The sequence below is a fragment of the Saimiri boliviensis genome, chromosome 14, assembly GCF_048565385.1.
Source record: "Saimiri boliviensis isolate mSaiBol1 chromosome 14, mSaiBol1.pri, whole genome shotgun sequence".
Taxonomy (NCBI): Eukaryota; Metazoa; Chordata; class Mammalia; order Primates; family Cebidae; genus Saimiri; species Saimiri boliviensis.
Window position 1 is genome coordinate 45,921,918 of NC_133462.1, and position 22,061 is coordinate 45,943,978.

At 59.1% G+C, this 22,061-nt stretch overlaps 1 protein-coding gene and 1 long non-coding RNA gene across 2 annotated transcripts in view; one reads left to right on the forward strand and one right to left on the reverse strand.

The window, feature by feature from the left end:
* The window catches only part of LOC141581055 (uncharacterized), a 139,350-nt gene that overhangs the window by 41,094 nt on the left and 76,195 nt on the right, over positions 1 to 22,061 (forward strand). The window lies entirely within an intron of this gene.
* The window catches only part of HCN2 (hyperpolarization activated cyclic nucleotide gated potassium and sodium channel 2), a 38,308-nt gene that overhangs the window by 13,561 nt on the left and 2,686 nt on the right, over positions 1 to 22,061 (reverse strand). Inside the window, exons 2-4 of the mRNA XM_039466509.2 lie at positions 9,460 to 9,883; positions 7,484 to 7,645; positions 3,405 to 3,623 (exon numbers count right to left, since the gene is read on the reverse strand). Coding sequence (XP_039322443.1) covers positions 3,405 to 3,623; positions 7,484 to 7,645; positions 9,460 to 9,883 — 805 coding nt within the window. The remainder of the gene's footprint in view (positions 1 to 3,404; positions 3,624 to 7,483; positions 7,646 to 9,459; positions 9,884 to 22,061) is intronic.

Below are 22,061 nucleotides of genomic sequence, written 5' to 3' on the forward strand. Positions count from 1 at the left end.
CTGGGACTACAGGTGTGAGCTACCTCGCCCAGCCTCAAATCAATTTTTTTTTTTTTTTTTTTTTTTTTGAGACAGAGTCCTCACTTTGTTGCCCAGACTAGGGTGCAATGGGGCCGTCTCGGCTCACTGCAAACTCTGCCTCCTGAGTTCAAGCGATTCTCCTGCCTCAGCCTCCAGAGTGGCTGGGATTACAGGCACCTACCACTACACCCGGCTACTTTCAGTAGAAACAGGGTTTCACCATGTTGGCCAGGCTGGTCTCGAACTCCTACCTCGGCCTCCCAACGTGCTGGGATTACAGGCGTGAGCCACCGTGCCTGGCCTGATTCAATTCTTAATTAACATTCTGAATAATTGATATTGTTATTGATACCCTGAATAATACTTCTAAAATAGTATTAAATTTAATTCTGAGGGTCAGGGTTGGAGGATAAAGTTCAGGATCTCCATTTAAAGTTGAATTGCAGGCTGGGCGCGGTGGCTCACGCCTGTAATCCCAGCACTTTGGGAGGCCAAGGCGGGTGGATCACAAGGTCAGGAGTTCAAGCCCAGCCTGGCCAACATGGAGAAACCCCATCTCTAATAAAAATACAAAAAGTAGTTGGGTGTGGTGGTGGACACCTGTAATCCCAGGTACTCAGGAGGCTGAGGCAGGAGAGTCGCTTGAACCCGGGAGGTGGAGGCTGCGGTGAGCAGAGATCACATTCTAGCCTGGGGGACAGAGCAAGACTCCGTCAAAAAAATATATATATACATAAAAGATTATCCGGGATGGTGACGGGCACCTGTAATCCCTTGAACCTAGGAGGCAGAGGTCGCAGTGAGTTGAGATGGTGCCACTGCACTCCAGCCTGGGCAACAAAGCGGGGGTCCATCTCAAAAAATAAGTATCTAAGTAAATAAAAATTGAGTCGGGCGCGGTGGCTCAAGCCTGTAATCCCAGCACTCTGAGAGGCTGAGGTGGGTGGATCACGAGGTCAAGAGATCGAGACCATCCTGGTCAACATGGTGAAACCCTGTCTCTACTAAAAATACAAAAAATTAGCTGGGCATGGTGGCGCATGCCTGTAATCCCAGCTACTCAGGAGGCTGAGGCAGGAGAATTGCCTGAGCCCAGGAGGCGGAGGTTGCGGTGAGCCGAGATCGTGGCATTGCACTCCACCCTGGGTAACAAGAGCAAAACTCCATCTCAAAAAATAAAAAAAATAAAAGTTGAATTGCAGAAAAATAAGAACGATGTTTAGTGTTTAAGTATATCCCTTATAATATTTGAAATATACTAACAAAACTTATTTGATGTGTCTCTGAAATTTGTAAGTACATGTCCTGAATTTAAAAAAATTCTTTGTAAAGGGCTGGGCGCGGTGGCTTACGCCTGTAATCCCAGCACTTTGGGAAGCCGAGGCAGGTGGATCACGAGGTCAAGAGATCGAGACCATCCTGGTCAACATGGTGAAACCCCGTCTCTACTAAAAATACAAAAAATTAGCTGGACATGGTGGCGCGTGCCTGTAATCCCAGTTACTCAGGAGGCTGAGGCAGGAGAATTGCCTGAACCCAGGAGGCGGAGGCTGCGGTGAGCCGAGATCGCGCCATTGCACTCCAGCCTGGGTAACAAGAGCGAAACTCCGTCTCAAAAAAAAAAAAAAAAAAAAAAAAAAAAAATTCTTTGTAGCCTCCAGCCTTAAGCGATCCTCCCACCTCAGTCTCCTGAGCAGCAGGGATTACAGGTGTGTGCCACCATGCCTGGCCAATGTTCTGATTTTCTGTAGAGATGTTGGCCAGGCCGGTCTTGAACTCCTGATCTCAAGTGATCTGCTCATCTCGGCCTCCTAAGTGCTGAGATTACAGGCGGGAGCCACCATGCCCAGCCCGGTGTCCTGAATGTTACCTGGCAACCCCACCCCTGAGCAATGCGTGTTGAGCAATGTTAGCAGGCACCCTGACACACAGAACCCCTTTCTCAGGGCTTCCAACCCTGCAGGTGCTCTGACCCCCTTCCCTGATGATCTTTCTAGAAACCCTGGGGTCAGCCCCTCCCGAGCAGGCCGGGTGGGGGTGCCAGGCCCTGCCGTCCCCAGGACGGTGCCACTTGGGGGCTCCAGCCTCACTTCCGACCCAGTGCCGCCCGGCCGCAGCTGCCCTGAGCTCAGCGGACCCCGTGACGGCGGGCGGGTGGTGGCACCAGCTTCTGTTTGGGTGTGAGGCCCGTGGCTTCCGGACAGCCGGGCGGCTGGCACGGGGCCCAGCTGACCCGGCCGACCCTGCCAGCCACCGCCAAGGGGGGCACGTGGCTCCCAGCCAGGACCAGCCAGCCGGGCCGCGTGCTGGACAGACAGGGCCGCCTCACAGAGGGAAACTGAGGCACAGAGAGGCGCACAAAGCCCAACTCCAGAGGCTCGAGGCCCATGGGCCCCATCCCCATCTCCCTCCACCCGCCACGGCGGAGCCGGGATTAGCCCGATGGTCACTGCAGGCCAGAGGCCGTGGCGGGGCAGCCCCGCTCTCCCTGAAGCCCCAACTCCCGGCAACTGGCGTGTCCTCAAGTGACCCCAGACCTCTCAGACCCCACCGGGCCCCTTACCCACCCCAGCCCCATCCTGAGCCAGCCTAGAGGCCCCCAGGTGGGCCTCCCTCCTGCAACACCCGTCTCTGCTGCCCTGGTTCCAGGTCCCCAGCACCGTCTTCTGCCCCAGGCAGGAGCTTCCTGACGTCCGAGGACTGGCCCTGCCCTGACCCCAACTCAGCCTCTTCCTGCCCAGTCTGTGTCCCTTCCCCAGCTCCTCCCCACACCCACCTCCAGGCTTCAGACCTCCCTCCCCTTCATAGGCTCAGCCCACCATCTGCAGAGGGGTTTCGGTTCCTAACCTCAGCCACAGACCCCCTAGGGTCCCCCCTCCCCACCATGTTGCCTCCACCCTGAGCATGCCACTTGCAGCTGATGGAGGGCCGGCTCTGCCTTCCCCCTCAAACCCCAGGGCAGGACGTGTCTCCTCGCTCAGACCGCAGGGCAGGCTCTGCCTCCCCGCTCAGACCCCAGGGCGGGACCTGCCTCCCCACTCAAACCCCAGGGCGGGACCTGCATCCCCCCTCAGACCCCAGGCCCGGCTCTGCCTCCCCCCTCAGACCCCAAAGCGGGACCTGCCTCCTCAATCAGACCCCAGGGCGGGACCTGCCTCCCCGCTCAGACCCCAGGGCGGGACCTGCCTCCCCGCTCAGACCCCAGGGCGGGACCTGCCTCCCCCATCAGACCCCAGGGCGGGACCCGCCTCCCCCATCAGGCCCCAGGGCGGGACCCGCCTCCCCCATCAGACCCCAGGGCGGGACCTGCCTCCCCCATCAGACCCCAGGGCAGGATCCGCCTCCCCCATCAGACCCCAGGCCAGTGCCCGCCTTTCTCAGACCTTCTCCTGGTACTGGCGCCGTGAAGAGTCCAGCGACTGGATGAGTGCGGTGGCGTGGCCAATGAACATGGCGTAGCAGGTGGCGCCCACGATCATGCTGAGCATGGTCAGCCAGATGTCCGTCATGCTCTCGGGCGCCTGTCGGCCGTACCCGATGCACAGCATGTGGCTCATGGCCTTGAAGAGTGCAAAGGAGTACAGTTCGCTCCACGAGTGGTTCTGCAAGGGCACCAGGAAGGGTGGCAGTGGGTGGCTGCTCACGCCCTGGGACCCCCCCCACGTCCCCGAGGGCCCACTGTCCGTCCTCTCCCAGGCAAAGGAGGTGGTGAGCTCCCCGTGCTCAGAGGTAACCAACAGAACCGGAGACCCAGGCAGATGACATAGTTTGCACACTGGTCATGGTGGGTCGGTGGTAGGGCCAGGGCTGATGCTCCCTGCACACTTCGCTCCTGGGGAAACTGAGACCCCAAGGGCGAGTCTGGACCCCACCTTTTGCAGCCTCTGAGATCGGAACATCTGTGAGGTGAAGAGGACGTCAGAGTTCCAGGGGGCACCTGAGCCAGACCAGAGGGGCAGGGTGTGCAGAGGCGCCAGGCCGGCCCAGGAAGTCCTGCCCCACGGAGTCCTCAGTTGACCTGCCCGGGGAAGGGGGGCCGTGGGGCCCCGTTCAGGAAATGGGACCACATGTGTGGGTGAAAGCTAGACAATGAGCCGACTCAAGCTAGGCGGCTGTGCCAGGCTCCGGGAGGGGCACTGGCGGGCCCTCCCTGTGCAGCTCTGACCCCATCAGTGCCCACCTGCTCCGTGTCCAAACCAAACACATCCCAAGTCCCATATGTGGCCGGAGGCTGGGGCGCAACGCTCCCCGGGCGGGGACAAAGGGTCACTGGGGCACTAACCTGATGCTAACCCCCGACAGCTCCTGTAACTCCTCTTACTGTCAGCACATCTCAGCGGAGAAGCAAGGGGCACCTGGGCCCACCTTCATGTATTGTCCCCGTTTCTCTCATTTATTTTTATTTATTATTTTCTGAGACAGAGTCTCATTCCTGTCACCCGGCTGGAGTGCAGCGGCGTGATCCTGGCTCACTGCAACCTCTGCCTCCAGCTTCACGCGATTCTCCTGTCTCAGCCTTCCGAGTAGCTGGGATTACAGGTGTGTGCCACCATGCCCGGCTAAATTTCCTTTTTTTTTTTTTTTTTTTTTTTTTGAGACAGAGTTTCGCTCTTGTTACCCAGGCTGGAGTGCAATGGCGCGATCTCGGCTCAGCGCAACCTCCGCCTCCTGGGTTCAGGCAATTCTCCTGCCTCAGCCTCCTGAGTAGCTGGGATTACAGGCACGCGCCACCATGCCCAGCTGATTTTTTGTATTTTTAGTAGAGACGGGGTTTCACCATGCTGACCAGGATGGTCTCGATCTCTTGACCTCGTGATCCACCCACCTCGGCCTCCCAAAGTGCTGGGATTACAGGCTTGAGCCACCGCGCCCGGCCTTTTTTTTTTTTTTTTTTTTTTTTTTGAGATGGAGTTTCGCTCTTGTTACCCAGGCTGGAGTGCAATGGCGCGATCTCAGCTCACCGCAACCTCCGCCTCCTGGGTTCAGGCAATTCTCCTGCCTCAGCCTCCTGAGTAGCTGGGATTACAGGCACGTGCCACCATGCCCAGCTAATTTTTTTGTATTTTTAGTAGAGACGGGGTTTCACCATGTTGACCAGGATGGTCTTGATCTCTTGACCTCGTAATCCACCTGCCTTGGCCTCCCAAAGTGCTGGGATTACAGGTGTGAACCGCTGCGCCCGGCCTGTTTTTTTTTTTTTTTTTTTTTTTTTTTTTTTTTTGAGGCAGCCTTGCTGTCACCCAGGCTGGAGTGCAGTGGTGCAATCTCAGCTCACCGCAGCCTCCACCTCCTGGGTTCAAGCAATTCTCCTGTCTCAGCCTCTCGAGCAGCTGGAATTATAGGCTCACACCACATCCCTGCCTAATTTTTGTGTTTTTGGGGGTTTGTTTTTGAGACTAAGTCTTGCTCTGTTGCTCAGAGTCGGGTGTGGTGGCATGGTTTTGGCTCATTGCAATCTCCATCTCCCAGGTTCAAGCAATTATCCTACCCTAAGCTCCAGGGCAGCTGGGATTACCCTGCTCCGTTAATTTTATTTTTAGTAGAGATGGAGTTTCACTTTGCTGGCCAGGCTGCTCTTGAACTCCTGACCTCACGATCTGCCCACTTCGGCCTCCCAAAGTGCTGGGATTACATGTGTGAGCCGCTGCGTCCAGCCTAGTATTTGTATTTTTAGTAGAGGTGGGAGTTTCACCATGTTGGCCAGGCTGGTCTCGAACTCCTGACCTCAGGTGATCCAACTGCCTCAGCCTCCCAAAGTGCTGGGATTACAGGCACCCACCACCACACCCGGAGACAGAGTCTCACTCTGCTGCCCAGGCTGGCGTTCCGTGGTACAGTCATGGCTCACCGCAGCCTAAACTTCTGCGCCTAAGGTATCCAACCCCCTCAGTCTCCTGAGCAGCTGGGACCACAAGGGAGCAACACCATGTCTGGCTCTTAAATTATTATTTTAAATAAATGTATGCAAATTAGTCTGAGTGAGCCAAGATCGTGCCACTGCACTCCATCCCACCTGGGCAACAGAGTGAAACTCAGTCCCTTTTTTTTTTTTTTTTTTTTGAGACGGAGTTTTACTCTTGTTGCCCAGGCTGGACTGCAATGGCGCCATCTCGGCTCACCGCAACCTCCGCCTCCTGGGTTCAGGCAATTCCCCTGCCTCAGCCTCCTGAGTAGCTGGGATTACAGGCACGCGCCACCATGCCCAGCTAATTTTTTGTATTTTTAGTAGAGACGGGGTTTCACCATGTTGACCGGGATGGTCTCAATCTCTTGACCTCGTGATCCACCTGCCTCAGCCTCCCGAAGTGCTGGGATTACAGGCTCGAGCCACCGTGCCCGGCTCAAATCAGTCTCAAAATAAATAAAATAATCATAGCTCTAAGTGCAGGTAAATTAAAAAGGGAAATCCATGAGAAAAAGCACTAAGCTGCTGGGCGCGGTGGCTCACGCCTGTAATCCCAGCACTCTGGGAGGCCGAGGTGGGAGGATCATGAAGTCCAGAGATGGAGACCATCCTGGCTGACACGGTGAACCCCGGCTCTACTTAAAATACAGAAACTAGTCGGGAATGGTGGTGCGCACCTGTACTCCCAGCTACCTGGGAGGCTGAGACAGAGAATCATAGCAACATGGGAGGTGGAGGTGGCAGTGACGGGAGACTCCACCTCAAAAAAAAAGAAACACACACACACACACACACACACACACACACACACACACACACACAAACACAAAGCCCTAAGCAGATGTCTGAGTGACAGAAAAGCCATAATCACACTCAGCTTTTCTCCATGGACCATCCCAGGCCTGAAAGGCTCCAAGTGGCTGTTTCAGCCCCAGGGGCACTCATGGGGCGTGCGGGGATTGCAGGCCTGGGTCCTCCCCTCTGTAAGGGAGGTCTTGTTCCTGCCTCTGTAAGGGGCCTGGGTCTCCCCCTCCGTAAGGGGGCCTGGGTCTCCCCCTCCATAAAGGGGCCTGGGTCTCCCCTCTGTAAGGGAGGTCTTGTTCCTGCCTCTGTAAGGGGCCTGGGTCTCCCCCTCCGTAAGGGGGCCTGGGTCTCCCCCTCCATAAAGGGGCCTGGGTCTCCCCTCTGTAAGGGAGGTCTTGTTCCTGCCTCTGTAAGGGGCCTGGGTCTCCCACTCCATAAAGGGGGCCTGTGTCTCCTCCTCTGTAAGGGGGCCTGGGTCTCCCGCTCTGTAAGAGGCCTGGGTCTCCCCCTCTGTAAGGGGGCCTGGGTCTCCCGCTCTGTAAGGAGGCCTGGGTCTCCCCCTCTGTAAGGGGGCCTGGGTCTCCCCCTCTGTAAGGGGGCCTGGGTCTCCCCCTCTGTAACGTGGCCTGGGTCTCCCCACCGTAAGAGGAATAAGAGGGCCTGGGTCCTCCTCTCTGTAAGTGGGATAAGGGGCCTGCTCCCCTCTACAAGGGGTGTAAGAGGCCCGGGACCCCCGCCCAGCCCCGCGCTCACCACCATGCCGTTGATGGACACCCAGCAGTTGCGAGGGAAGTCCTGCAGCATGGGCACCAGGAACTGCAGGCAGCCGTCCCAGTGGCACAGCAGCAGCATCATGCTGATGAGGTTGCAGATGCGCATGACCGCGCTGGCCAGGTCATAGGTCATGTGGAAGATCTGCGGGAAGGCTCCGTGAGCCCACCTGCCTGCCGCACCCCTCCCGCCGCCTCGGCACCCCGGTCCCATGTGCCCCCAATTGCGGGAGCTCCCGGCCCCACTCCCCAAATCCACGGTCCCCACCCCAGGACCCCAGCCCCACTCCACGGGCTCCCTCCGGACTTCCACCCAAAGCCACCACCCCCACCCCAGATCCCCCACCCATCCTGCGTCCCCGCCCCAGGATCCCTGCTGCCCAAATCCACGGCCCCGACCCAGGACCTCCCAGCAAATCCACGGCCCTGGCTCAGGATCACCCCCAAAATCCACAGCTTCCCCTTATCCCTTTTACAGAGCTCCCAGGACCGTGGCCCCAGCCCCCAGCCCCCAGCCTGCAGCGTCCTGGAACACGAGGGACAGTCGCCAGGCCCCTGCTGGTGGCCATGAGTGGCAGACTTAGTCCAGGGACAGGATCGAGGCCGAGGTCTGGACTTAGGAAGAGGGAAAGGGGGAGTGGCTTAGCTTTGCTGCTCTGGCCTCGGTTTCCCCAATGCTCAGACAAGGCAGAATGAACACAGTTGACATGCATTGTCCAAGGGTCCCTGCTGCGCCCTCCGGGACCCCACTCTGGGCTCCGCCCACTCCGCCCCCATGGCCTTCCCCCAACATCCAGGTTCTGCCCGGGCGGCTCCCACTTCCCCCGCTGCATTCCCTGGGTTCCACCCCTGCACGGCAACACCCTAAGCCCCGCCCCTGGTCTTACGCCCACCACCCTCCACCTCCCACCCCGCAGCCCGGGGGCTCAGGGGGTGCTGGGACCCATAACCTTGCCTTCCCTGTGGCCCAACCCATTCCCATCACGGCCACGCCTTACTGACCCCCATGGCCTCGCCTGTGGTCCCTGAGGCCCTCATAGCCCTGCACCCCACAGCCCTGCCCAGCCCCTCCCTCGGAGCCCTCATAGCCTCACCGCCACACCTGCAGCCTGACCCACCTGTAGCCGGACCCAACTGCCCAGTGTCCCGTGTGGTCCCGCCCTTGTAGCCAAAGCCGCACTCCTATGGCTGTGGCCCCACCCCTCTTCGCCCCACCTCTGCAGCTAGGACCTGGCCTTCCATCCACCGCCCTCCCCCTGCAGTACCCTCACAGCCTCACCCCTGAAGCCACAGCCCAGCCCACACCTCTCATGGCCCTACCTCTGCAGCCATGGACGGGAACCCCACCCACCACCCGGCCTCTGCAGCTCCCCCCGCCCCCCCCCCCCCCCCCCCGCCGTGGCCTTGGTCCTTTTGCATAGCTCCACCACTGCGGACTTGGCCACACCCAGCTCCCCTAAGTTCCACCCCTTCTGCTTGACTCCGCCCCAGCATCCTCATAGCCCCACCCTGCTGCCTTGACCCCACCCTGCACCGTGGTAGCCCCGCCCCAGCACCCTCGTAGCTCCGCCCCAGCACCCTCATAGCCTTGCCCCTGCCTTGGCCCCACCCACATGCCATTGTAGCCCCACCCCAGCACCCTCACAGCCCCGCCCCTGCTGCCTCGGCCCCGCCCCAGCACCCTCACAGCACCGCCCCTGCTGCCTCGGCCCTGCCCAGCACCCCCAAAACCCCGCCCCTGCTGCCTCGGCCCCGCCCCGGCACCCTCACGGCCCCGCCCCTGCTGCCTCAGCCCCGCCCCGGCACCCCCACGGCCCCACCCCTCCTGCCTTGGCCCCGCCCCGGCACCCTCACGACCCCGCCCCTGCCGCCTCGGCCCCCCCCCGGCATCCTCACAGCCCCGCCCCTGCAGTCTTTGCCCCGCCCCGTCACCCTCACGGCCCCGCCCCCACCCCTCACCTCCTCCCACTGGTGGATGTAGCGGATCAGGCGCGACAGGCGTAGCAGCCGCAGGAGGCTGAGGATCTTGGTGAAGCGCACGATGCGCAGGGCGCGCGCCGTCTTGTAGACCTCGGAGTCGATGCCCTTCTCCACGATGAGGAAGATGTAGTCCACGGGGATGGAGGACACGAAGTCCACCACGAACCACGTGCGCAGATATTTCTTCTTGATCTTCTCGGGGTCCAGGATGATCTCCGTGTTGTCCTCGATCACGATGCCCGTGCGGAAGTTCAGCACCAGGTCCATGAGGAAGAAGGTGTCCGAGACCACGTTGAACACGATCCACGGGGCGGTGGTCTCGTCCTTGAAGAAGGTGATGCCCACCGGGATGATGATGAGGTTCCCCACCATGAAAAGCAGCATGGTGAAGTCCCAGTAGAACCTGGGGGTGAGGGGCGCCCACACCTCAGACAAGTGCCTCCCCCGGGTGCCTGCGGGACCGGCCCAGGCCCTCCTCCCTGGGGGGCAAGGGGAACCCACGGGTCAAGCCCTCAAGGCGCCTGCGGGACCAGCCCTGGGCCCTCCTCCCTGGGGACCAGGCTCCCAGCCCAGGAAGGCCACCCAGCCCCAAGAAGCCCGACACCCACTGTGCAGCCCCAGCCCAGGTCCGTTCCTCGGTCCCAGCTCTGACCCCCTGTCCTTGAAGATGCGGGAGACCTCACAAGGCCCAAGAGGTGGCTCAAAATAGATTAAATGCTTCACATGACCAGAGAGGGACGATGTACCCAGCAGAAGCTGCCGTTAAAATATGCTCAGACAGGACAGCAGACCAGCAGAGAGAGGCCGGGGTGTGGAGAGCAGACGGGTGCCGGGGCAGCAGGCACAGAGGGCAGAGGTTGGCAGCCGGTGTGGGAACCAAACTGTGCTCAGCTCACGCTGGGAGGTCAGGGCCCCAAACGCCTTACTGAGACGTGGAAGCCTCCACCGAGGCCACAGGAAGGCTGAGCCAGGGGAGCACCGCTGCATCTCCAGAGGAAGTGGGGTGCATGCAGGACAGAGGAGGAAGAGGGGTGCATGCAGGAGGACAGAGGAGGAAATGGGGTGCACGCAGGACAGAGGAGGAAGTAGGGTCCACGCAGGAGGACAGAGGAGGAAGTGGGGTGCACGCAGGAGGACAGAGGAGGAAGAGGGATTCACGCAGGAGGACAGAGGAGGAAGTGGGGTTCACGCAGGACAGAGGAGGAAGAGGGGCCCATGCAGGACAAAGGAGGAAGTGGGGTTCAAGCAGGAGGACAGAGGAGGAAGAGGGGTCCACGCAGGAGGACAGAGGAGGAAGTGGGGTCCACGCAGGAGGACAGAGGAGGAAGTGGTGTCCACGCAGGAGGACAGAGGAGGAAGTGGGGTCCACGCAGGAGGACAGAGGAGGAAGTGGGGTCCACGCAGGAGGACAGAGGAGGAAGTGGGGTGCACACAGGAGGACAGAGGAGGAAGAGGGGTCCACGCAGGAGGACAGAGGAGGAAGTGGTGTCCACGCAGGAGGACAGAGGAGGAAGTGGGGTCCACGCAGGAGGACAGAGGAGGAAGTGGGGTGCACACAGGACAGAGGAGGAAGTGGGGTCCACGCAGGAGGACAGAGGAGGAAGTGGGGTGCACACAGGACAGAGGAGGAAGTGGGGTCCACGCAGGAGGACAGAGGAGGAAGAGGGGTCCACGCAGGAGGACAAAGGAGGAAGTGGGGTGCACGCAGGACAGAGGAGGAAGAAGGGTCCATGCAGGACAAAGGAGGAAGTGGGGTTCACGCAGGAGGACAGACGAGGAAGAGGGGTCCATGCAGGAGGACAGAGGAGGAAGTGGGGTTCACGCGGGACAGAGGAGGAAGAAGGGTCCATGCAGGACAAAGGAGGAAGTGGGGTTCACGCAGGAGGACAGAGGAGGAAGTGGGGTTCACACAGGATAGAGGAGGAAGTGGGGTTCACGCAGGAGGACAGAGGAGGAAGAGGGGTCCACGCAGGACAGAGGAGGAAGAGGGGTCCACGCAGGACAGAGAAAGAAGTGGGGTTCACGCAGGAGGACAGAGGAGGAAGAGAGGTCCACGCAGGACAGAGGAGGAAGAGGGGTCCACACAGGACAGAGGAGGAAGAGGGGTTCATGCAGGAGGACAGAGGAGGAAGAGGGGTCCACGCAGGAGGACAGAGAAGGAATAGGGGTCCACGCAGGACAGAGGAGGAAGTGGGGTGCACGCAGGACAGAGGAGGAAGTAGGGGCCACGCAGGAGGGGGAAGTGGGGTGTCCACACAGGAGGAGAGAAGGAAGTGGGGTTCATGCAGGAGAGAGAAGGAAGTGGGGTGTCCATGCAGGAGGTGAGAGGAAGTGGGGTGTCCCTGCAGGAAGAGTGAAGCCCCAGCAGAGACGGGGCTGGTCCCATGAAGGAAGGGCCGAGCGGGACCCGGCACCGTTTGGAGGTTCCATACGATAAATACTCGTGGAAAGAGACCCAATGTTGTTTCCACTCCCAGACACCCCCGGCCAGAGTCCAAGTCCCCAAGGCTGATCCCAAAACTCCCCCGGGAAGCTCTGGCAGAAAAGGGCCCGTCCATTCAGGGCCAGCGTGGCGGGCCAGGCACCGCGCTGTGAGCGCCGCATCCACACAGGAGGCCGTAGAGAGTCAGCAAATGGCCACATGGACGGGTGCCCGGCTCTCGCGCTATCGAGAAAATGCAGATCAAAACCACTCCAAGTGAACACTGGTGGCTCCTTAAAGACACATACAATTATCAGCGCTTCCCTCCCGAGCGTAGACACCCAAAGAAAGGAAAACCAGGACGTGGACAGAACCCCACACCAATAATGTTCACACAGCTTGAGTCACAGCAACCAAAGGTGGGGCCCGCCAGACGCCCATCACCGGAGGAAGGGCAGACACCCCACCCGTCCACCATGGAACACGACTCGGCCACGAAAAGGAGCCAGGCTCTGACCCAGGCCACGGCACGGTGCGCCTGCAGGATGTCATGCTCAGTGAGAGACGCCATTTATTTATTTTCCGAGACAGAGTCTCGCTCTGTCTCCCAGCCTGGAGTGCAGCGGCGTGATCTCGGCTCATGCAACGTCCGCCTCCGGGGTTCAAGAGATTCTCCTGCCTCAGCCTGCTGAGTAGCTGGGACTACAGGCACCCACCACCACGCCTGGCTAATTTTTGTATTTTTAGTAGAGATGGGGTTTCACTATGTTGGCCAGGTCTCCAACTCATGACCTCATGATCCACCTGCCTCAGCTTCCCAAAATGTTGGGATTACAGGCGTGAGCCACTGCACCCGGCTGTGTAATTCCATTTTTCTTTTTCTTTTTTTTTTTTTTAAACATAGTCTCGCTCTATCCCCCAGGCTGGAATGCAGTGCCGCCATCTCAGCTCACTGCAACCTCCGCCTCCTGGGTTCTAGCAATTCTCCTGCCTCAGCCTCCTGAAAAACTGGGATTATAGGCGCCCACCACCACGCCTGGCTAATTTTTGTATTTTTAGTAGAGACAGGGTTTCACCATGTTGGCCAGGCTGGTCTCGAACCCCTGACCTCAGGTGATCTGCCCGCCTCGGCCTCCCTAAGTGCTCATTACAGGCGTGAAGCCACCTTGCCCGGCTGTTTTTATCCAGTTTCTATGAAATGTCCACGACAGGCCAATCCAGAGAGATAGGAAGGGATGCATGGGTGCCGGGGGCTGGGGGCTGGGGGCTGGAGGGATGAGGAGTGGGTGTGTGAGGTGCAGTTTCTGTCTGGGGAACGAGGCAGGTATCAGCGTGGGCAGTGGTGATGGGTGTACAACAGCAGGAATGGGCTTAATGACACTGATTCACAGATTTTAAAATGGATAAGTGGAAAATTGCCTAATAAAGAAGAAAAAAACCAGCTGGGCACGGTGGCTCACGCCTGTAATCCCAGCACTTTGGGAGGCTGAGGTGGGTGGATCACTTGAGTTCAGGAGTTTGAGACCAGCCTGTCCAGTATGGTGAAAGCCCATCTCTACTAAAAATACAAATATTAGCCCGACATGGTGGCATACGCCTGTAATCCCAGCTACTCCGGAGGCTGAGGCAGGAGAATTGAACCCAGGAGGCGGAGGTTGCAGTGAGCTGAGATTGTGCCACTGCACTCTGGCCTGGGGGACTGAACAAGACCGGGCACGGTGGCTCACGCCTGCAATCCCAGCACTTTGGGAGGCTGAGGCGGGTGGATCATGAAGTCAAGAGATCGAGACCATCCTGGCCAACATGGTGAAACCCTGTCCCTACTAAAAATATACAAAATAAGCTGGGCGTGGTGGTGGGTGCCTATAGTCCCAACTACCTGGGAGGCTGAGGCAGGAGAATCACTTGAACCCAGGAGGTGGAGGCTGCAATGAGCTGAGATCGCGCCACTGCACTCCAGCCTGGCGACAGAGAGACTCAACCAACCCACCGCTGAGGGGGCCCCTCCCCACCCCAGATCAAGTCAACCTTGTTCGTTCTTGAGGTCTTATCTGCACCCCAGGCCCAGCCCCTCCCCATCATGGCCGGGGTCCCCGCACCCTTTTGGAGGACATGCTGAGCGGCTGGAGGGACTCCCCAAAGCCAGTGCCAAAACCCCGCAAGCCCCATCCCCGGCGTGGCCACGCAGAGCTGGGTTTCAGGAGCCGAGAAAAGCTGGCTCCTCCTTTCTGGATGGCTCCTCCAGGGAACAGCTATTAACACCACACCTGCGGGCGACCCAGACGTTCCACTTCGGGGAATTGATCCCGAGGAAATCGTCCAAAAGAGAAAAAAAAAAATTAAAAAGCGATTTGTACCAAGATGTTCACAGCAGCTCGGTCCGCGAGAGCCAGCAGCTGGAAGGGACCCAGCGTCTAGTGTGGTGGCGGTGTCAGCCAGACGTGGGCTAGCACCCGCCTGCTGGCACAGTGACCTTGGGTGAGTTCCTGGAGCCCCTGAGAACCTCAGATTCTTCTCCCGTGCATTGACCCACTCGGGATACAGCCTGCTTCAAAAGGACACGGGGCCATGTCGGGGAAGGGCTGAGCCTTTGGGACAACCCAGGAACCACCCGGGCTGGGGACAAAACCTAGAGAGACCTGAGAAGGGCTGACTCAGGCCGGGCACGGTGCCTCACGCCTGAAATCACTCTGGGAGGGTGAGGCCGGAGCATCTCCAGTGCTTAGGAGTTCCAAACCACCAGCCTGGGCAGCAAAGCAAGACTCCCCAACTCTTTAAAAAAAATTGTTTAGGCGGGGCAGGGTGGCTCACCCCGTAATCCCAGCACTTTGGATCACGAGGTCAGGAGATCGAGACCAGCCTGGAAAACACAGAGAAACCCCATCTCTACTAAAAAATTGGCCAGGCGTGGTGGCATGGGCCTGCGGTCCCAGTTACTCAGGAGGCTGAGGCAGGAGAGTCGCTTGACCCCGGGAGGTGGAGGTGGCAGTGAGCCAAGACCATGCCATTGCACGCCAAGCCGAGGCATCAGAGAGACCGTCGCCCAAACAGTAACACTTTTTAAAATCAGCTAGGTTGTAATGGCACACACTTTGGTGCCAGCTACTCGGGAGGCTGAGGTGGGAATCGCTTGAGCCCAGGAGGAGGAGGCCGCAGGGAGCTGAGATCGCGCCACTATTCTCCACCTGGGCAGCAGTGAGAACTTGTCTCAAAAACAAAGGGGAGGATGGGAACAGGGGCTCATGCCTCTAATCCCAGCACCTCGGGAGGCCGAAACTGAAGGATTGCTGAAGCCCAGGAGTTCAAGACCAGCCTGGGCAAGACAGTGAAATCCTGTCTCTACAAAAATAAACCGGTGTGGGCCGGGCGCGGTGGCTCAAGCCTGTAATACCAGCACTTTGGGAGGCCGAGGCGGGTGGATCACGAGGTCAAGAGATCGAGACCATCCTGATCAACATGGTGAAACCCTGTCTCTAGTAAAAAAAAAAAAAAAAAATACAAAAAATTAGCTGGGCATGGTGGCACGTGCCTGTGATCCCAGCTACTCAGGAGGCTGAGGCAGGAGAATTGCCTGAACCCAGGAGGCGGAGGTGCGGTGAGCCGAGATCGTGCCATTGCACTCCAGCCTGGGAAACAAGAGCGAAACTGTCTCAAAAAAAAAAAAAAAAAAAAAAAAAAAATTAACCGGTGTGGTGATGCGCACCTCTGGGCCCAGCTACTTGGGAGGCTGAGGCAGAATTGCTTGAACCTGGCAGGTGGTGGTTGCAGTGAGCCGAGATCGCACAACTACACTCCAGCCTGGGCGACAGAGCGGGACTATGTCTCAAAAAACAGGCTGATGGCCGGTGTAGTGGCTGCACCTGTAATCCCAGCACTTTAGGAGGCCAAGGCGGGTGGATTACCTGAGGTCAGGAGTTCAAGACCAGCCTGGCCAACCGGATGAAATCCCGTCTTAAATAATAAAAAATTTTAAAATTAAAAAAAAAAAAAGATGACTTGATGTTGAGGTACGGAGGGGTCCCCCAGAAGCTTGCAGGGTAAAATGACTAAATGACTCAACATTAACACCTTCCTTTCCCTAGACAGGGTGTGAGGGCTCAGCTCCTCCCTCAGAGCCGCAGCACCCAGTGGGCCTGAGGTGATGCCACCTGCCTGCTGGGCTCCCTGCCCCTAAGCCCCAAGAGTGGTCACTGCAGAGCCTGGCCCCAGGATCACCCTCTGGACAGAGACCTGCCTCCCACCTTCCAGCACAAGCCTTGGGGCAAAACAAGCAGGAAAGATCAGTTGAGAAGCCCATAGGGCCTAGAAACCTCCCTCCAGGCATGGGGAGAAACACCCAGGGGGGGCTCCAGAGACTGCCCAGGGGGACCTAGAAACCAGCAAAGGAAGACCTGAAAACCACCAAGAGGAGGACGTAGAAATCACCAGGGGGGGGCCGGGCGCGGTGGCTCAAGCCTGTAATCCCAGCACTTTGGGAGGCTGAGGTGAGTGGATCACGAGGTCGAGAGATCGAGACCATCCTGGTCAACATGGTGAAACCCCGTCTCTACTAAAAATACAAAAAATTAGCTGGGCATGGTGGCGCGTGCCTGTAATCCCAGCTACTCAGGAGGCTGAGGCAGGAGAATCGCCTGAACCCAGGAGGCAGAGGTTGCAGTGAGCCGAGATTGTGCCATTGCACTCCAGCCTGGGTAACAAGAGCGAAACTCCGTCTCCCAAAAAAAAAAAAAAAAAATAGAAAAGAAAAAAAAAAGAAATCACCAAGGGGTACCTAGAAACCCCCAAGGGGAACCTAGAAACCGCCAAGAGGACCTAGAAATCACCAGGACCTAGAAATCACCAGGTGGACCTAAAAACTGCTAAGAGAACCTAGAAACAGCCAAGCGGACCTAGAAATCACCAGGAGGACCTAGAAACCACCAAGGGGGAACCAGAAACCACCAAGGGGGACTTGGAAACAGTCTAAATGGCCATATAACATGAAGGCCTCCTTTCCAGGTGACGATTCCTAGAACCAGCATGTTGGGAGACCCTCTCCTGTCTCTCACCCTGGGAGGGGAGCCAGATCCAGGACACAGGGCTCAGTGAGAGGACCTGGGGTGGGGGGAGGCCCAAAGCCCACCCCCGCTCTCCTCACACTCTGCAGGCTGGTTTGGCAGCCCCTTCCCCATCCGGCCATAGGCAGCCCCGGGCACCCTGCAACCTCCTTGTCCAGTTCCGGTGCTGAGCAGGGACAGGCCTCCTCAGCTGTCACAAGAACCTCAACGACATATTTAAAACCCATCCCCAACAGGTAACAGCGAGGCCCCTACGGCGGTCCCCCCGCTTTATCCAGCTCAGCCCCACAGGCAGGGCGGGGGGATGAGGCCGGGTCCCCGGGGAGACCTTCCAGCCTCGCTCTCACGCCTGGGGGCTGGAGGAAGCCTGGGACCCCCTCCTCCCACGAGGGTGGCTTCAATGGGGCTCCCAGCAGCCAACACCGTGTGAGCTGAGCTCTCCCAGCCACCCTCTCAGCTCAGACAGGGAAACTGAGGCTCCTCCTGCCGTGAGCAAAACAGTGGGATGGGAACCCACCCAGATCCCCGTCACTCTCCTGCCTGAGTTGGGGTTCCTCCCCCTGGAAATTCCCAAAGAGATGGAGGGCCTGTCTCTCCAGGGCCGGATGAAGCTCGGAGCACAAGGCCTCTGACCCTGCTCCCAAACCGCACGAGGCCGTCAGCTCCCCTGGCTACGGAAGGCCCAGGACCCTCAGCCCCTCAGATACCCGGGGAGGGCCTGCCCTGGGGGTCTTCAGCCCCTGCTGGAGCCGGTGTCCCAGGTTGGGGAATGGGCGAGGGCAGCCGGGGCCCTCCCTGAGGGAGCCCAGCCTCAGACCCGACCATCCAGGACTTACAGATTGGGCAAATCCGGGAGAGGATTAGGGCCCGGAGGTCGGTGATTAAGGGAGAGCCCGGGACGGGGGATTAGGAGACTGAGCTTTCAGCTGCGGAGTCACAGACAGATCCGTGGCAGGTGTGAGGGATTAAGACAGGGAGACGCCACGGGGGAGACGGCAGGTTCCTGGTGATCCCAGGGCGGGGCAGACGTTCACAGGACTGTGGGGGGCGCGGGGCTCGCGATGACCACACAGGCCCCATCCCGAGACAGACACATGGGATGCCTTGGGGGAACAGGAGGAGACCAACCTGGGGAGTGCCCGTCAGCCCCGGGCGGGTGGGACGGCTCCTCGGAGGAGGAGGCGGCATTTGGGTGGATGAGACGGCGTGGGGAGGGCGGGGCCTGCAGAGGGGCAGCAGGTGTGAGGGTGGACATGCCTGCTTCCCTTCAAGGCTGGTGGGCGGCCTGGGGCTGGGGCCTTGGGACCAGGGGACATGGGTGGGCGTGACAGGGAGGGCTAGAGCCAGGGAGGTAGAGGGGACGGGGAAGAATGACCGATGTCTGGAGAGGCCCACGCTAGCGGCAGGAAGGCCAGAAAGGCGGCTGGGTGGCGTCTGGCAGGAGACAGGCAGCCAGTGCCGTTTGGGTGTGGGGTGAACCATGGGGTCTGCCCACGGGGGGGTGAGGCGCTGTTGGGAGTGGGTGGCGGATGAAGGGCCTCCAAGCGTCCCCCAGGACACCCCTGGCTCGTGCCTGGGCGGCTGAAGAAGGGGGCTTGAAGATGTCACGGGATTTTGGGGGTTGGTTGGTTTTTGAGACAGGGTCGGGTGCCATCACCACTCACTGCAGCCTCAACCGCCTGGGCTCCGGTGACCGTCCTGCCTCAGCCTCCAGAGTAGCTGGGACTACAGATGCATACCACCAGGCCAGGCTAACTTTAACTTTTTGTAGATGGGGCGGGACAGAGGGGGCGGGTCTGGCTCTGTTGCCCAGGCTGGTCTCGAACTCCTGAGCTCAAGTGATCCTCTCGCCTCAGCCTCCCAAAGTGCTGGGATTGTAGGCGTGAACCACAGAGGCCGGAAAAAGATGTCCTCTTTTGAGCTGGGAATGTAGGGATGGCTCTGAAGAGATCAGGGAGGCCTCGACTACCCGGCCCTCATGCAGACCAGAGAGGGTCCCTGGGTCCCAACCCTGCCACCTGGGATATGGGTCTGTGCACGATCCACCGTCCTGTGCTCACTGGGCCTTCCAGCTGGACCGGAGCCAGAGAAATCCTCACCCCTGCCACCAGGGCCGTCCCCATATGGGATAATGTGGGGTTTATGCCCGTGCCTAATGCTGGGATTCATCACCACGGATTTGCAGAGCCACACCCCCCTGGCTGATCCGCTCAGCCATCTGAGGCGGGGCCCCAGGGCCTCCTGTCCGGAGGGGGGTCTTGGAGCAGCCTCTCCCTGACCAGTCTCCCCGAGGATATAACAGATCCAGGCTTTGGGGACTGTCTCCTCTGTCTCCCCTCATTCAAGGGTCCTTCCCAGATGGAGACTTCAGGAACATAGAGCTGAAAATCGGCAGCAGCAGGAGAGGCTGCAGGTTGACCCGTGGGCACTCACAGGCCTGGAGCTGGAGGGAGGGCAGTCGGGAAGCCGCCAGCCCCTGCCCACCCATCACCCGCCCTGTGCTCCCAAGAGACAAACCCCAGATCTGCCCAGGTCTCCACCCCACCAGGCCTGCATGGCCCCCCTCGCCACCCCAGGCCCCGTGACCCCCGCAGCAGGGGGTGGATGAGAGAAAGCCGAGGAGAGAACACAAACCCCTCAGACTGTCCCTCCCTGGGCCTCCGTGTCCCCCCACCCCCCGAGCCCCAGCCCCTCTCCTGCAGAAACACCCTCCTTTGTAAAACTCAGGCTTTCCCAAAGGGAACCTGTATGGTCTTTAGAACCAGGGGCGGTTGGGATGAAAGGAGGAAGAATGAACCGCACTTTTTTTTGAGACGGAGTCTCACAGTGTTGCCCGGGCTGGGGTGTATACAGTGGTGTGATCTCAGCTCACTGCAACCTCCATCTCCCGGTTCAAACGATTCTCCTGCCTCAGCCTCCCGAGTAGGTGGGACTACAGGCTCCCACCACCACTCCCAGCTAATTTTTTGTATTTTTAGTAGAGACGGGGCTTCCCTGTTTTGGCCAGACTTCCACCATGTTAGCCTGACCTTGTGATCCGCCCCCCTTGGCCTCCCAAAGTTCTGGCATTACAGGCGTCAGCCACTGCCCCTGGCCGAATGATATTTTTTTTTTTTTTTTTTTTTTTTTGAGACAGAGTTTCGCTCCTGTTACCCAGGCTGGAGTGCAATGGCGCGATCTCGGCTCACCGCAACCTCCGCCTCCTGGGTTCAGGCAATTCTGCCTCAGCCTCCTGAGTAGCTGGGATTACAGGCACCTGCCACGATGCCCGGCTAATTTTCGTATTTTTAGTAGAGGCAGGGTTTCACCACGTTGGCCAGGCTGGTCTCAAACTCTCAACCTCAGGTGACCCGCCCGCCTCGGCCTCCCAGAGTGCTGGGATGGCAGGCCTGAGCCGCTGCACCTGCACCAAGTGCCCTTCTAAAGGGGCCAGCTGTCCAGGAGTGAGAGCCAAGATCCAGGACCCATGCTCCGCCCCTCAGCGAATTCAGCAAATACGCGGCACCAGCTGTATACCGCAGCTGGGACCTGAGGGTGAAAGAGGCCACTTCTGAGCACAGGAGCAGGGCGGCCTTGGGCGTGGAAAGACCACAGGGTGAGGACGTGCCCGGGGGGCCCAGCCGGGGCCAGGAGCCCAGCACTCTCTCAGCAGGAAGGGGAGGCCACGAGACACTGCCGAGACGGTGAAAGACCCTCGCCCCTTCTCTCTCATAGTACCCCCACCTTGCATTTGGGGGAACTGGGGCAGAGGGGCCCAGGGAGGGCCCAAGACACCTGGCCAGTCATAGGAGGCCTTGGTACTGAAGCCGGCTGGGGTCTCATTACTCAATCAGCTGCTACCGAAAACACAGCAGGGTCCGGCCCTGGACGCTCCCGGATGCTCCTCCTGGCCCAGCCCCACCCGGCTCTTCCCTCAGCCCGGCTGCCTTTCTGCACACCTTCCCATCACCAATCACCCCCACCCCGCACACACCTCCCCCCACCCGCCACCTCAAATGCCTCCTCTGGCCAGGGCTCCCCTGCACTCCCCCCACCTCCTCAGCCCAGCCGGGTGGGGGTGGTTCCGGTTCAGCCAAGACTAATGGTTCCCTTCCTGGTGCCAGGCAGACGAGGGCCAGTTTCCCACAAGGGAGGGGCGACGCTGGCCTCTGCACGGGGACCCGGGGGCTGGGCCGGAGCTACCTGCCTTCTCCCTCTTAAATCTCCCGTGGTACCTGCAGACAGCTCGCCGTCAGGGACGGTTTCTGTACCCCCAGGTTGGGAGTTAAAAGGGCAAATGCGAAAAGGCAGAAATGGAAAGGACCCCCACCAATTCCATTTTCAAAAAAATAATATTCTCAGGCCGGGCACGATGGCCCACGCCCGTGATCCCAAGCACTTTCGGACCGAGGTGGGTGGGTCACTTCAGGTCAGGAGTTTGGGACCACCCTGGCCAACATGGTGAAACCCCATCTCTACTAAAAATACAAAAAGTAGCCGGGTGTGGTGACCAGTGCCATCTACTAATCCCAGCTACCTGGGAGGCTGAGGTGGGAGAATCCCTTGAACCCGGGAGGCAGAGGTTGCAGTGAGCAGAGATCACACCACTTGCACTCCAGCCTGGGCATCAGAGCAAGACTCCATCTCAAAACATAAATGAAAAATTAATATTCACACAAATGTCACCCTCCACCCACCCCAGTATGCCTTCCTCCTCTCTTTCGCCTGGATGGGACCTAGGCCGAGGCTGGCCGCCTGGCGGTTAAGAGTGTGGACACCGGGCTGGGCTGCCCAGAGGGAAACCCAGATCCGCCCCTGAGTAGCCGTGTGGCTCTGACCGAGCAACCTGACATCCTGCGCCTCTCTATCCTCCTGGGTAAAGTGGGTTAGCGCCCTCCTCACCACTACAATAATTCATATTATTAAATTAATCCTCAGAGGGGCTTCCAACAGCCGCTGGCCTGGCGCGGGCTTAGGGAACCTTGCTTTTGAGATATTCTTGGGGCCCTTTTCCACACTGATTGAGGACATGAGTCCCGAGCTATGGGGGGTGGTGGGGCCCCATGCAACTCAGCTTGACAATGTCTAAAAAATAAATCTGATTTTAAAATGCCGTAACTCCC